Consider the following 16,495-nt stretch of genomic DNA (forward strand, 5'->3'; position numbering starts at 1 on the left):
GCAGGGAGCAGAATTGCTTCGGTCTCAAAATTCCAAGCGGCGGAGAGAGCGAGAGAGGCTTTAAAATACTGTCTGTGAGTAATGCAAAATTTATGAATACCCCCCTCACATCTCAGCTTGATTTATGTGAAATAATAATACACTATTTAATGCTTAAACATAGCTAGGAGCGATCCCTGGCTATCAAGATGTACAATGGAGTAATGGTGCTGGAAGACAAATCACCTTGTGGACTTGTGATGCTTATTTAAAGGTGCTCAGGCAGATATATTAAACTATATGTAATTGTACACTAACTCTGTGCTGTAGGCAGAGGCGGCAAACACAGGAGGAGGCCAGTCATGATGCAGATGGAGTGGTGTAATCAATTTGACTCAAGCATCAGCATCCACAGCAGAGAGGAGGGAGAGAGGAGGAGGAGGAGGAGAGGAGGGAAGAGTCTTCGATCCACTACGTTGTCATCTTATTCACTCAAACATCCTATTCCACTATCTGTACTTTTAAAAGAAAGTGTGAAGAAACTTAAAAATAAGTTAAACATTTACATTATAAAAAAAATAATCTTTCCTGTTTGACAGTTACAAGAAGAAAAAAAAAAAAAAACTTATGCATCTGGAACTGGAAATAATAAACACAAACTGGTTGAAAGGTTAATTCTCAGCTTCAGTAGCTTGTGTGTGTGTGTGTGTGTGTGTGTGTGTGTGTGTGCCTATTGTAGGTTTTAACACGAGGTGTGTCGGCTTTAAAGAAGAGGACCAGGTTTAAACAGAGCCAGTGGTCACACGGATCGTGATTTATGTTTCACTGATTGCCTCATTTAATTAAAGTAAATGGCACAGCCAAAGCCAGTCCAAATTGTCCTGATCTGATGAATTGGCCCCGTTTTACCACCAAAAGCAGGTAGGGTAAATAAACAGGGTAATTACAATGGTAAATGAAGCCTCTGTGAGCGAGCCGTGTGGGCTGTGGGCGGCTCACCCAGGATGCACTGAAGAAGTGAACAACAGGCGTTCCAGTAACTTTCTTTTATCATCTTCCTAGTGTCTCTAAAACCCGGCCATGCCAAGAAAAACATTCTTGCATACACACAGACACGTATAAGGTGTGCACACACTCACACATTCAGTGACACACACACACACACAAACCGCAACTCTCCTCCCACCCCCATCCTGGTGCGTTCATGTACAATTATAGCTACGGTGATCCACAGGTGTTGAATTCTTCTGGCAAGCCATAAAACATGATATGCATGATTTGTGCAGTCAGCCAGGTCTGTAATTTCATTCTCCTTTTCTTTCATTTTCCCTTCCTGGGCCACACGATCCATTTTCCTGCTTTATGAGAGTGCAGACACCCAGAGAGACTTTCAGGATGATTACATGCCCCGTGCCATGGGGGGTCTGAGAAGGAAACACGCCAGCCTAAGAGCCGTGTCAAACCTGGGTGAAAACATCTATTTGAATAAGGTTTTAAATATTTGAACTGCTCGAGGTGTGCTTCATTTATCCTTCTAGACATTTACACACAACCTCAAAAGCAGAAGCGTCAACTTCCAGACAAGCTATATCAGGTGCTAATATATGTTTTGTTTCCTCCATTAAAGAATTCAAAATATATATCACATATTCTGCCCAGGTGTGCAGCGTGCTGTCATATGAGCAGCGCTGACTTAAGATCAGGACACTCCGGCCCTCATGGTCTTGTGAGACTCAGGCAAAATAAATCAAGCGTACCTCACATGCCTCATGTATTTAAGGCTATATTCATATACACAGTCGGGCCTGATGTCACAGCACGTGGGTTGGTCTGTTGGCAGAGAACCGCGATGTCCTCCAGGGTAAACTAAACAAACTCTGTCTGCCACTTTCACAGCGTTGCCTAAACGTGATCAGGGTGAGAGGTAGTTCCTCTGCTGTGGAGTTATCCAAGTACACACACACACACACACACACACACATACACACAAACACCTCCTGGGTTATATTTTTACACCTACAGTAGAAACGCCAAAGGAGAAAAACTATAAATTGAGTTTGTACATATTAAAACTGAGTCATTATTATAATCTGATCCAAGATTCACACAAGCTTATTTCTAATATTACTCTGAGATTTACCATGGCGTGCAGTTATCATAAACATAATGTTAATATCTATGTAAATAACTGCCTCTCGTGGATTTAAGATGAGGCTATGTTAGTAAATGGGTGTATAAGGATAAAAGAATGTGAAAAGCTAAATAGGCCACAGAGCAGAATTTTGCATATTGCACAATTTTGTGGCTTCTGAAAAACCTGTCGACTAAAAGAACTCCTCCAGCTTCAATCCATAAGTAAATAATATTCAGACCACAGCATTAATCCTGGTGTGTGATTGACATTTCATATCTGTGACAATACTCCAAATAATTAAAAACAGAAATCTTGAAAGGTAATAGCTTCTCAAATCCATTAAGTAGTTAAAGGTTATGAGAAAAAAAAAAAAAACTGGATTATTGCTCACAGCAAAACTCCTAATTAAATGACACTACGTAATTTGTTTCTCAATCCCTTTCTCTTCATAAGCACAGCGCAGGTTAAATGAATGGGCAATGAAACATGTGTGTCATTTACCGTCACTCTGAGGAGACAACAAACAATCTCCAATTCCCCTCCCCCAATTTTCTGTCTATATATATTAGAGTAAAAGCAAGTATGGAAGATTGGATAAGCAGACACACAATTCCTGGCAAATTGTTTGTTTAATTACTTTTTCTTTCCTTTTCTTGTGAGCACACTTGCAAAGAGGGATGCTTCCCCCTCCTGGCTGCTCCTAAGAAAGCCAAAGACTCTCCGGTCTCCTGTGCCTGCCCTCAGTGCCACATATTCACTCTGTTATCACTGCTTGTGACCTGTGTGGGATACATTTGTTCAGTTACACGTCTGTGTGAGTGTTTGTGTGAATGTAAATCTGCACAACGTCCGCACTAAGTGGACAGCTAACTTCCTTTTTAGTTCACTAAAGTTTGTGATTCTCTCAGGATTCCTCTTCTGACCATCAAATCATCCACTTTTGGATTAAGAGATGCCCCTGTATGTATTCACACATGTTACTGTACAAAGGGTTCTTAATAGAGATACATCCAAAAGAGCACATGAGGAATGACTTCAAACAAATGTGGAAATGCATAAAAAGAATTGCAGTGATTTTCTTGATCAGTAGTACAGCTGCATATTCTTACCAGTGGCATTAAATCTGAATTTCTGTTTTCTTAAACTTTGTCATTTATGTAGGCATGGAGGCTATTACTTACTGACCCAACACATTACCAGGACAAACCCTAATTGGTGAATGATTATTAGCTGTCAAACTATATGCAAAGAGCTGAAACACCTTAACTCCATGAACAAAAAAAAAAAAAAAAGCGTGACTATGATATAAACTGGATTCACAAAAACACTCAAATAATCCTTCGTTAAAAAACATAAAAAGTAGGACAACAACTAATGCCAATTTTCATTATCAATTCATGCAACAATTATTGGTTTCTTGACTGACTGATTTATCGTTTGGCCAACGAAATGTCAGAAATGACAAACATAGATACATATTCAACCAACCAACAACCCCAAACTCAAAAGTAATGAGTTTGCTATCATAGAAGATTGAGAAAACCTGCAGTTGTTCACATTTGAGGAGCTGGAACCAAATACTTTTTGGTATTTTTCTTTAAATTTTTTTTGGTATTTACCAAAAAATACCAAAAAAGGTTATTATATTTAATTATTACATTTTTTAAAAATTCTTGCCGATTCATTTTCTGCCAATTGACTGATCAGTTAATCGACTTTCGGCTCAATAAAAACATGCAAAGTCAATGAATTCACATTCAGTTCATAGAGTAATATAGGATAAGGTAGAAATCTTTACCCAGAAGGTCCTTATAAAGCTACTAGTGTTGTAACTGCATTATCAGGCCCTGTTTTGAATTAAGTGGACTATTTACTGGATGTAAATTGACCTTCAACCCTGATATGAAGCCCTCCTCTGATGGTAAAGGCATATTAAATGGAGAATCTAAGAGGTCCGACCCACCATGCACCTCTTGCCCTCTGATGACAGAGAACAGATGAGCTGAATTTCAAACATCCACAGCCACCAAACAGTCTGGCCAGTCAGTCTCTGCTCTCTGGTCACTGGCAGAGGATAGAGGATGGAGGGGAAAATGAAGGTGGGGGGGGCTGGAGGGAGGAGGGGAGCCAGGGCGTGAGACGGGTGGTGGCGGTGGGGTGGGAGGAAGAAAAATGTAAGAGCAGCAAGCCTAGCAGATCAAAGAAAATAACATGGGAGAGGATATGAGTGCTTTGAGAAGTAATATAGGCGAGATAGCATCTGTTTTCCGTAGCATGCAGGAGGCTTGAGACAAGCCCAGGAAAAAGACAACGGAGAGCGAGTGCACTTTAGCCGAGGATAAGACCAAACACAAATGGGTTATTAGGAAACCCTCAATGTAATATCTGGCTGACATTAAAGTGTCTCTTTTGAAATGATTCACTGCCAAGGATGCGTCTTTCATGATACTGAGGGTGAATAAATAATATGAGAGATCATTATATATATGGTGGAGGGTGTTTATATACATGTGTGGACCTGTATTTTCTTCTAGGAAAAGAAATGAAAGAAGAGAAATGTCATCACTAGTACACTGCAGGACAGTTTACTAAACCCCAAGCAGCAATTTAAAAGCCAGTTAATGATTAAAATGTGTGTTGTTAGTATTTCCTGAGTCTCACCTCTACACTGACCAGAATTTAAATGGGTTTTAATGAAGAGGGAAAGGATTTAGTAGCTAAAACCTTTCCCCGTCCTGCTTTGTCCAACGTTCAGTGTATATTGCTCAAATGTACTGCCTTGGTTGACCATGAAGAACCCTATCTGATCGCCCGATCTGAAGTAAAACTTAATAATGTAACTAATGTTTCATGTTATTTTTATTTAAAAAATGATTTTGTGGTTCAAGGATGACTATTGTCAATTCAAAAAAAATATATATCTGAGATACTAGCTCTATATGCAGGACACTGACCCAGTATTTTAATTTCTATGGTCCATATAGTATATCAAAACCATTCATAGGTCGCGCTCCCATATGAGCCTCCTGAAGATTGAATAATGTCCTTCCTGATCCACGCTGCAAGAGGCCATATTGGATCCAGATTTCACTGGTTCAAAAGTCATTTCATTCCCCCTCATTTCTCTCTCTCTCTCACTCTCTCTCCTCCCTCTACTTTATTCCTCTCTGTCTCTCTCAAGCCTTCCCTCTGCCTGCTTTATTTATTGCAGGTCCAGTGGTGTGGTACAAAGCCATTACCCGCGCATATGTACCTTTTTGAATAATCAATAAATAATTATTTTATTATTTAATAGGATCGTATGGGAAAAGGAAATGGGTTTTATTACATAAATCCATCACGCATGATGAATGGACACACTTGTAAAGTTGGAGAAGGGGAAAGTAGTCGGACGGGCCTGCGCCTGCGCTCGACTGCTGTGCATTGCTGAGCACTTTCTCCGTGCGAGGTTGTAAAAATGACATTTTTGTCTCTTTGGGACTGTCAATTGGAGTGCGAGGAGAATGGGGGAAGGGATAGTAAATTCAGAGAGATTAATTAACCTTTTACATTTGAAATTCAGCCCTGCATCTTTTTCTGTAGCCTGTATTGTGACCCCTATGCACAGAGGGGTGAGAGACCTGGCCATAGACGGCCCAGGGAGTGCAGACGTCTCATTCCAAATGAGTTATTAACAGAATTTTTTGAATAGATGGAAAAATTGTAGCCTGGCCATTTAGTGTCATAAAGGCCGGGTTGGCGAGGCGGCAGGGGCCTCCCAGGGACAGGAGGCAATACCATTACAATCAAATCTGAGATGGAAGAGGGATTGAGCTGTCCATTCTGAATTTTTATATTGTCGGAGGGCCGGGGAGGAAATAATGCCATCCTGGAGTGTATTAACCTCTGGCTGGGGAAAGAGGACAGGGAGAGAGAGAGAGAGAGAGAAAGAAAGCAGGCAGAGGGAGGGATTTAAGATTGGACAGCAGGGAGAGAGGAAGGCTGAAAGAGGGAGGAGGGGGAATGAAGGAGCAAAAGAGAGTTTCATGCCTTATTCTGGGGGAAGCCAAAGAGGGAAACGCGGGGTTATGATGAGATGGCTGAGAGACAGAGCAAGAACAGAAGAAGGGAGAGTGGGGAATAATGCAATAAGGATTTAGAGGGAAAGAAATGTAAGGGGAGGAAATTGGGGGAGAAAAGCATATATGGACATGAAGGCAGTGGGGGAGGAGGAGGAGGAGGAGGGTAGATGGGAAAGACAGAGAGGGATGAAGAGGGAAGTCTGGAAGGAATGTGGGAATGACAGGGAGGGAGGAGATGAAAGAGCCAAGGTAGAGTCTGGGGAAGGAGAAGTTGTCTGGAGTGATGGAATATGGACATTAAACGACTGGACAATGTTATGAGCTATAGAGCTGTCCTGCCTGCCCACAACATACAGATACTTGATAATTAGGATGTTGTTTTATTGTTGAATTTTCACTTTTGCTCACTTTTTTCATTTCACCATTAAATGGTCATTATTTCTGTTACTGCATTCAAAATTGTACTTGAGTAAAAGTAGACGTATTTTCAGTAAAATGCACTTAAAGTGTCATGTAAGCAGTACTTTAATGTTGTGGCTGTTGGAGAGGAAGATTTGGGTAGTTTAATCTATAATATTACATTTATATATATATCATGTTTTGTTTGTGAATCTTAGAGTATCTTTAAACTAACTACTACAGCTCTGAAACAGTGGAGTAGAAGGTAAAATATCTCCCTGTTAAAGTGGAGCATAAGTATAAAGTTGCATGAAACTGAAACACTCAAAAGTACCAACCGACCAACCAGTGGATTTATTGTCCTCAGGCGCCTGTTTTAAGCTCTGGTAGTCTGAGTTCACATTATGAATTTGACTGTTCATTAAATGGTCCATTTAAAATATTAACTGAGCCACTGAAATAGCATATTACTTTATAAATGAATTGATATTTCTCCAATAAGTCTTTTGCATGGGAAAAAAGCACAGAGGGGACACATGTTGCTACACCGGGCAAAACAGGAGAACTAGCATGTGTGCAAGTGTGCAGTGCTAGTGGGCAGCAGACAGTAAACTCACCGTGTAAGTCGAGCTGGACTCTTCAACACAGGTAACGTTACAGCGTTTGTGTCGTTTTTAAAAGCTTGCACTAAATTACTGAACGTCCTATTCCTCTGTTCCTGTCTTATAACGACGGCAGACTAACACAGTTTTACCAACTGAAAGACGAATAACCGTATTTCAATGTATTTATCGGGCTGATGGTGAGAAGTTACCTGCTGCAGTTAGTGGGTCAGTCGACCAATAGCATCACAGTTCAGAGGTCGGAGCAGAGCGGAAGTTGTTGGCCGCTTCTGCTGCAGGTAGCTGTTAGCATCCGACGAGCTAACACGCTCCCCCAACGAGTTTTGGCTGTTTGTCAATGAAGAAAAGAAATATGAGAAGGTTAGAAATGCATGAAAGATGAAGCCGGCATGTCCAGGGAAATGGTTTTCAACCGGAATAGCCTTTGAAGAGGAGGATAAGCTAACGTAAAGAAACCAGGAAGTGCTGTCGAAGGTAAGAAGCTTGCTTGTTTGGCTTAGAAAGCAAAGACAGGGATTGAAATACTGTCTGTTACTAGTTGCAATTCTCTCATATTGGTTGTTAGGATAACGACTAGTCTTAAGACTGTGCTAGATAATCAAATGACAGCTTCTGTTTGAGTTTAAGTTGTTAGCAGCAGGCTATGTAGCATAGATAGCTTTACTGGCTATCATACTTTTTTTTCTTAAAAACGCATTTATTATTCTTTCACATTAGTTAATGGTGCTGACAGTCTTCAGTTTGGGCTCTCCAGATTAATACTTATGCTAAAGAGCACAGATCATTGTTTTCTTCTCACATTTCCTCAAATATTCACAGCTAATAACACGACGTGTCTTGTTCAACACACCTCGGTAATGCTAGATATGATAAACTAAGAGCTGTGGTTAGTAATAGAAAATTAACAAAGCATAACTGTCATGTCTTGTAATAAAAAAATACACTATATCTTAGTAGTTATAAATACTATTACTGTCAGTATCAACTGTTATGATGCAATTTTAGCTTATACAACTAAGGACTTGGAGAAATGCAAATTAGGATTATGCAAATGTTGCATGCACGTCTAAAGTTTTCTAATAATGTTTCCAGTATCATAGCAACTGCATTACAATCTGACTAGCTTTATTGCGGAAGTATAGCTCGGTTTGATCTCCCGGGTGCAACAGGTTGAACAGGTAATGAAGTAACCCTTTAAGTGGGGCCTATCTTAGGAAAGCTCTTAGATGAGATGAGGAAAGCTTAGCACTTTGCTGTTTCAGGTTAGTTAGGTAATGCTAGTTACTGCATTGCATTTAGTTTGAAAGCTGTCACAGTCTGCGTTGCTAACACAGATGGATGATGAGAGGAATGACATCTCTAGCACACATTGAGCTCCTACTCTCTTTACTCCTACTAGAGCCCTCGGCTGTGTTCAGCACTTCAGCAGGAGAAAAACAGACCTGTACTGAATGTGATCATTGTCTATCTCTGTCTTTGTGTTCACGCAGCTCCCAGCAGCCACAGACACGATGAGTGCCAAATATGGCCTGGTGGGCTACAACAGTTCACGGAAGCACATTTCAATTTCCATCCCGTCGTCCACGGAGGTGATGTCACCTCACATAAAGTCTGTGGAGGAACTGAGGGTCCTGGGAATCAACCTGAGCAGCTTCAGTGCCCCCACACAGTTCTTCATCTGTGTGGCTGGAGTCTTCCTCTTTTACCTCATATATGGATATCTGCAGGTATAGTTGGCAGCCAGGGAAGAAAGACATGATATGATTGATGCACACACATACACACACACACACACACACACACACACACACACACACACACACACACACACACACACACACACACACACACACACACGTGTATATAAAATATTTTAAAATAAGAATTTAAGCATGTTACCATGAAGGTGGAGTGCTGGTGTGAAACTATCATTACCTGATTGTGTCTGTATTTGTGATTCTTTATTTGACCCTTCTCTCAGGAGCTGATATTTTCCGTAGAGGGATTCAAGCCTTTTGGTTGGTACCTCACTTTGGTCCAGTTTGGCTTCTACTCCATGTTTGGACTGGTGGAGCTTCAGCTCACACAGGACAAACGCAGAAGGTACAGCTAATACTATAATCCCATGCTCCAATGAAGACAAACATTACTCTTCTTCTATGTATTCAAAGTCATCGCTGTCACTTTTTGTAACACTGACCTGTCTCACATGCTTTGTGAAGCTATGTAAGGATTTTTGTAATGCTGTTAAGCAAAGCAGGAGGTTATACTGTATGATGATATTCTTAAGAATGGATACAACTGTGAGCATCCACCTGTAGCTGATTGTTTTTTGAAGAATTAGTAAAACACCAGTGGATTTTCTTGGTCAAAACTGCTGAAGCACAAAAATCCATTTCTCATTTTCTTCTTATTTTCCTGTCTTCCAGGATACCAGGGAAGACCTATATGATCATAGCATTCCTAACAGTGGGCACCATGGGCCTGTCTAATACCTCTCTGGGCTACTTGAACTACCCCACACAGGTCATCTTCAAGTGCTGTAAACTCATCCCTGTCATGATTGGAGGAGTGTTTATTCAAGGTCAGCTGATATTATCTATATATGTATTTACAGACCACACAGTAAAGCTGGAGTGTAGGACTTTTCTCTCCCCTGCTGGCTGTGAGAGTAATTACAAAAACACTGTTGACATATGCTTATGTCATAGGCTCCACGTAGCCTACTCTTTCACTACTGTTGCAGCTGTAAAATGTTTGGTAAATTGTTGAGTATCACACAGCCCCTGCGACATGACTCATTTCACTATCAGAATTTGATCCATTCGGTCCAATAACATTTGAAAAGTCTAGAAGAGCTGCATGATTAAATTAATAGAGCATGCGCAGTATGCATTCATCCAGCCAGCACGGAACTGTCAAATCAAAAAAACAGAGACTTATCTGGTGATGATAGACTTAATCACATTGTGTGAACTCGTTTGGCAAGGGCTTGAATGTAACAGGTTTAACTAAATATTTACTTTGGTTTTGTTTGTGCTGGTGGTTTTTGCTGCTGTCTTTATGAAATTATGGAAGTGGAAAAGCTGAAACCCTAATCAACTGTTTAGGTTAACTAAAGTCAAGATTTTCAAGTTCAGCTTTTCTTAGCCTGTTTTCTGGAATACCACACAGACCTAGATATTTAATTGTGTTCAGCTGGATTTGTAGTTTTCATTATTAAGACAAACTCTATAATTATTTATATATGGAAATTTAGCTCACATGTATGGTCAAAAAGGATAAGGATTGGGCATTGAACAATTCACAAAATTCAGAAATCAGATTTTTGCTCCTAGGATTTAAAAACTTTGAAGTAAATGGAGTCATTTGCATTTTTATTCAGTAGATAAAAGAGTCACTGTAAATAATCATCATTACTTGCATCATTACTTAAAGAACTGCAGTTTGAATATACATGTTTTTCCAGAGTGAACTTAAAAGTAGCTAATCATCAATCAGGAGAGGTAATCTTTGGAAAAGACACATCTTATACTTGTTGCTGCTTTGCACGTTTCCTTTGAAGCAATGACCACCTTTCAACTCTCGGTACCTCCTTTTTATCCACGTCTGTTGTTTTCGGTTGTCAGAGCCCATTCGGCAGTACTCGCTGTTTATCCCTGCTCTCGGTTCTGTCTGTCCTTTCATCCTCACACCGGCCCTCTCAAGGTTCTGTGTCCTCAACGTCAGACAGGTTTTGTGCATTTTTTTTTTTTTTTCCCTTTCCTCCATCTCTCTGTGGATGGTTAGATGTAAGGACCACGGTCCCTGAAGGGGTCGAGTGGAAAACAGAATTTGTTCACTTAGAATGCAAAGAGGAAAGAAAGTGAGAGAGAGAGGGATGGGTGGATGGAGGGAGGGGTGTTAGGGGTTGCATCTGATATGAGACCCTTCAAAGGCAAGTCAGGGAATCAAAGCCGAGCACGGCCAACCTGCTGCTGCGTCCCCTTGTCATCCTCAAGGCATCCATCCGTCAGCCTGTTTTTGGCAGACTCCTTCATCCTGTTGTTTTTTCACACAGCTTTTTTGTGGATTGTTACATGCACAACTTCAGAAACTTTGAATTGTGAAAAGTACCCATTGTAAAAACTTTTAGTTTCATTTTAACCTGAGTCCAATGTCAACTTCTTTTATTTAAAAAGAGGAAGATCATTTTCTGAAGATTTCTTTGCAAGCTATGCTTAAGGGGAAGTACGCTCCCTGTGCAATGTCTGAATTTGGTTTCTCTGCGTTTGTGATGTTGTAAAAGGTTTTGGAAGTTTTACCAGTATCATTCATTTAAGTTCAGATTTCATGCAGGTATAATTTCTTAAATGTTTTGTTGGTTTCCTTTGTGAAGTTTCCCAAATTTGGTTCAGGGAGTTTCTGATTTCAGAATTACAGATAAAAGACTGTTTGAAAGAAATCAGTGCTATGTTCATGTGTTCCAGGTAAACGCTATAATGTGGCTGATGTGTCAGCTGCTCTCTGCATGAGTCTGGGACTCATCTGGTTTACGCTCGCTGACAGTAAAGTGGCCCCCAACTTTAACGTCACAGGTAATTTCTCCTTGATCCAACACCAGAGTGGAATGACTTCACAGAAACACTCTAACACTACATTACCTCTGCAATCTAACAAGTATCCATCCTGCATAATCAAGGTTAGGACGCTGAAAGTTAAGTGTGACATTACAACAAAGCTAAGACATATAGCGATACTAGTATGTGATTAGCCCCAAAAATTTAAATTATTAGTGCAACTCACTTATTTCTAAAATTGTTGGTTGTGAATGCACAGACAGGACATGACTTATTAAAAGACTGATACTGGAATTTAGGTTTAATTTCTTTCTCTGAATCCTAAAAGATTTGTATCAAAATTGAAGTAATCTGATAGGCACTCTGTTATGCTGTAGAGTTAGTTATATACAGCCTGAAAATAATGAACATATATAGGGGTTAATGGAGATTTGATACAAAACTCTTCTGAGGGCATCCTGGTGGCCTAGTGATCTTAAAAAACAACCTGTCAGTCACAACACTCTCTCTCCCCTGTTAGTTAGTGCATATACCCATTAAGTGTCCTAACTGCATCTCCACCAACATCTATCTTTACAGCTTGAGCTAAAAAGGTTTCTTTGTTTATGTGCCTTCTTAAAAATGTTGTGTTCATATGTCATACAGGTGTTCTTCTCATCTCCTTGGCACTGTGTGCAGACGCTGCCATTGGAAACGTGCAGGAGAAAGCCATGAAACTCCATAATGGCTCCAACTCCGAAATGGTACTCTGTTTATCTAACTTATGAGTAGATAATAACATATACAAGTCTACAGCGTTGACAACTAGACGCTCACACACAAATATCAGAGGTGAATAGAGGATATGTAGCTCTGTTTGACTGTGTCCTCTAAACCAGGCTGCTGTGTCATCCATGTTTTCACTGTGAGATTTGCGATAATTGTTATAAATCTGAGTGTGATGATGTCACAGACTGGTCATACGGTGTTGTGTTTACAGGTGCTGTACTCGTACTCCATTGGTTTTGTCTACATACTGACAGGTCTGCTCTGTTTGGGTGGGCTGGGACCAGCAGTGGCATTCTGCTCAGAGGTGAATAAACCTTTAGACAACTAGACTAGACACCACTGCCACTTAATATGGCAGCCCACACACTTTGTTATACGATAATATTTGTTTCTTCTGTAACCTTATGAAATTTATTTATGCGTCACATCCTCATACAGTGATTTAATCACATACAGTAAGCACTTTGCCGTTCACAAATTTGTTTTCCTTCCTTTCTGTGGTGTCCTGATGTTATTTTGTTGATTTTGTTACATTGATGCAGAATCAGGAAGATGCAATGGTCAGTAATGATTCAATTGTCTTCCCTCCTTCCTCCCAGCATCCTGTGAAGACATACGGTTATGCATTCTTCTTCTCTCTTACGGGTTATTTTGGCATCTCCTTTGTGCTGGCCTTGATCAAGCTCTTTGGTGCCCTGGTTGCAGTGACAGGTCAGAAAATGTTGTAGACAGAAAATATTGTCATAATTCACAAAATATTTAAAAAAAAAATACAACATAATTATATGTATAAGCAATTAACCGTATATTTCCCAGCCAAAGACAAGAAATATCTCTTAGAATATAGCCCAGATTAGAAGATCACATCTGTTGAGCTTTTGTTTCTTATGTCTTATTCATAATTAAGAAAAAAAAAGAAGTAATGTAACAGGCATTGATGGAACCCATGACTGTGTTTTACTTATTTGCAGTAACCACCGGGCGAAAGGCCATGACTATCGTACTTTCCTTCATGTTCTTCGCAAAACCTTTCACTTTTCAGTAAGTACTGTCACCTTTTGACTTTGATCAGTTTTCTTCTCGTTTAAAGTAAGTTTAAATGTGACCACTGACCTCTCCTTTGACTAATAAAACTGGATTTGGCTTTCCTGCCCCTGGTTTTCATGTCCTCAGTCCATTTCCAGACCTTGACTACTCCTCTGCTCTGTCTGCCTGTCTTTGACTCTCTCGCTCACCCTCCAACTCTTCTGTGCTGTCAAAAGGGTCTCGTTTTCCACTGTACCTCTCCCGCTCTGTTTCTCAATCATGACTTTCCACACTCACACATCCACATAATGCAAAAAACTTTAATGTATCTTCTTGGCCAACTTTGTTCACCCTCCAGCTGGTGTGTGCCCTCCACCATGACCAGGCTCATAGTCCCTTGCATGACTGCAGTTTATGCTTTTTAGACCAAGAGATTTTTCTTTATTATTGGAATACTGTATATACTATCAGTAAATCGTTGCTCTGACCAAATTCCAACTTTGGTTCATTTACCTTTTTATAGGAAATCATGATGCATGGTGAAATACAGAGGGGTCACAAATTAAAGCTTTTAAAATTAAAAAATAGGTCTAAGGTGTTGGCAACCACGAACCACCAGAACAAATTCTATGCTCCTTAAAGCAGGACTGTAACTCTACTCAAAGGGTTAACTCACCATTCTTCTATAATATATATATTGTCTTATGTGGGGTTTTGATAATGGTGGTGGTGAGCGCTGTCTACTATCCAAAATCTCTCAGAAATGTTACATTTGGTTGAAATCTGGTGACTATCAATGCCATATCAACAACTCTGTGACTCTTATGTTTCTCCTCTCATTTATTCAGGTTTTTAGATTTAATTGACCACCCATATGTAGATTCATATGTGTATTTTCATGTACTGTATCTCACTTATTTTCCAAGAATTCCTGAGTTGATCCTGATGCTAACCTTACCAATTAACAGTATTTGGTGTAATGTATGAAAATGGTGTGAAAATATTAAGCCACACCCTAGACTGAGATAAAAAATAACCTCAGTGAAAGTCAAAGGGCCAACGGTTATGTTGCATATTTGTTTAGTAGGAAATCAGATTATTTTTGAGAGGATTAAGTCTTATCATGAGCATTAATTAGCATCCTTGTTTGCACCTTGCACTCCATTTCTGTCTGTCCCTTTAAAATATTTTAACACTCAGTCTGTCCCTCTTCAGGTACATCTGGGGCGGCCTTCTGGTGCTCTTTGGCATCTTCTTGAATGTTTACAGTAAAAACAGAGACAAAATGAAGCTTCCCTCAATCAAGGACCTCAGGAGCTGGCTGCTGACAGGAAAGAAAGTCCGATTTCTCTCACAAAACGTATAGGAGGTACCCACGGGCGTAGTTGGAAGACCTGTGCAGGCACACTGTATGTCTCTTCAGATGTAGAGTTCACAGGCCCTCCTGTCTCAGGGGATATGTTGAAGCATATGCCCCAGCTAAAGGCCTCATCACCATCAACTTTGAGCCAAGGATGGGTATACAGGGTTTGACTGCCAATCAGCCTCACAAACAGCTGACACAATGAAACTACAATGGATGATGAAGTCAATGTATCCTGTCTCCCTCAACCAGTACACCAGTGGTGTAGTACTGATGGAAAACTGAAATAATCCAAACTATCTGCAGCAAACTGAAGGAAGTCTGTTTTTTAAAAGATGATCATGGCTAGTGGGCTATTTTAAAGCTATGTTACAGAGCCCCACAGAAACATTCCCAACATGGAGATGCAACACTGAGGACTTAAAAACTCTCTAAAGGGAAGCCAGCGCCTTAGCTAACCAAATCGCACCGTTTTGCACTGGAAAAGACTTGTACACTTAAACCCTTAAGTGGTTGGAAAAGCTGTAATGTTGGAAGGAAAAAGTACAGAGCGAAATGTTAATCTGTCATGTCTGAGATGAATGTTTGTCCCCCACCCTAAAAGAAAAAATACATATTGATTTAAAAAAAAAAAAAAAGGCATATTTGCCACCGCATGTGCCAGAAAGACAGAAGATAAAAATTGTTTTACATACTTATTGTCTTGATGAAAGTGACTTTTTTTCATAGTTTATTGGTAATTATTTACTGACTGTGCCCTAAATCATGAAAAATGTGTGATCTGTGTGATCATATGGGGACATTTTGGAGAGGAAGGAGTTATTTGCTCCACTGTACATCAACAATTCAACATCAACTGCCATAATTTGCTAACCATGTGTTTGGGTGAAAGGGTATCGCTCTTTTTACAATAAAACAAACCAAGTTGTTTCTCTTACGCCTCATCCAGTGTTTTGTGTGTGTATGTATGTATGTGTGTGTGTGTGTATGTGACTCGTCAGCCAACCCTTATTCTCTCCTCTTGCACCACTTGAGAGAAGAGTTGAAATGTTGCCAAACTGTGTGTGTGTTTATCCATCCAGTGGCCTTAGGCATGTTTGATTAGGAGTCCTGAAAAAAAGATAGCACTGCTAGACAGAAAATAAACAGCAGTCTTCACTGTGCCTGTGTTGTCCTGTTCATTTGGATCTACCCTGTGCATCTGTCATGTGCCAGTCTGCATTCTCTCTAAATGATAATGTTGATGCAGCCCACACCTGGTTTTTCATCAGCAACACTACAGATTCCTCCGCTGGGCTATGCAAGGATTTTATGTGTGATTTGGCTTTTCATTTCGGTTTCCTCACTGACTATTCTACCAACAGAGGGAAAATGATTGTTACAGTAGGAGGGTGTCTTTCACACACACACACCACCGTCACTAAATCTCTGCTTTTAGTATAAATATTACAGTACATCTGTTTTCAATGGGAAAAAATACAATCCAGTGCGTAGATGGTCATTACCCAAGAGATCTGTGCTTGTCCAATCCTATTCGCTGTTTATCGTACACATATGCCTGTTTAACAGCAAAGCCCTTTTGA

General features: G+C 40.1%; 1 protein-coding gene and 1 long non-coding RNA gene across 6 annotated transcripts in view; one reads left to right on the forward strand and one right to left on the reverse strand.

The window, feature by feature from the left end:
- Positions 1-7,412, reverse strand: part of LOC121887953 — an 82,355-nt gene extending 74,943 nt beyond the window's left edge. For 2 of the 5 annotated variants that reach the window (XR_006093098.1, XR_006093097.1), the window contains exon 1: positions 7,191-7,407. This is a non-coding gene — a long non-coding RNA (uncharacterized LOC121887953). Of the gene's footprint in view, positions 1-7,190 lie in introns of all 5 variants that reach the window. The other 3 variants (XR_006093095.1, XR_006093096.1, XR_006093094.1) reach the window with 3 other exon arrangements.
- A 27-nt stretch (positions 7,413-7,439) lies between these two features.
- On the forward strand, positions 7,440-15,849 carry slc35b3 (solute carrier family 35 member B3). The gene is made up of 10 exons (XM_042399135.1): positions 7,440-7,670; positions 8,687-8,923; positions 9,178-9,299; positions 9,626-9,780; positions 11,666-11,773; positions 12,401-12,498; positions 12,735-12,827; positions 13,123-13,234; positions 13,495-13,564; positions 14,765-15,849. Exons 2-10 carry the CDS (start codon positions 8,708-8,710, stop codon positions 14,913-14,915), a joined length of 1,125 nt encoding a protein of 374 aa, XP_042255069.1. The 5' UTR covers positions 7,440-7,670; positions 8,687-8,707; the 3' UTR covers positions 14,916-15,849.
- The last annotated feature ends 646 nt before the right edge of the window (positions 15,850-16,495 follow it).

The sequence above is a fragment of the Thunnus maccoyii genome, chromosome 21 (genome assembly GCF_910596095.1).
Source record: "Thunnus maccoyii chromosome 21, fThuMac1.1, whole genome shotgun sequence".
NCBI classification, from domain to species: domain Eukaryota; kingdom Metazoa; phylum Chordata; class Actinopteri; order Scombriformes; family Scombridae; genus Thunnus; species Thunnus maccoyii.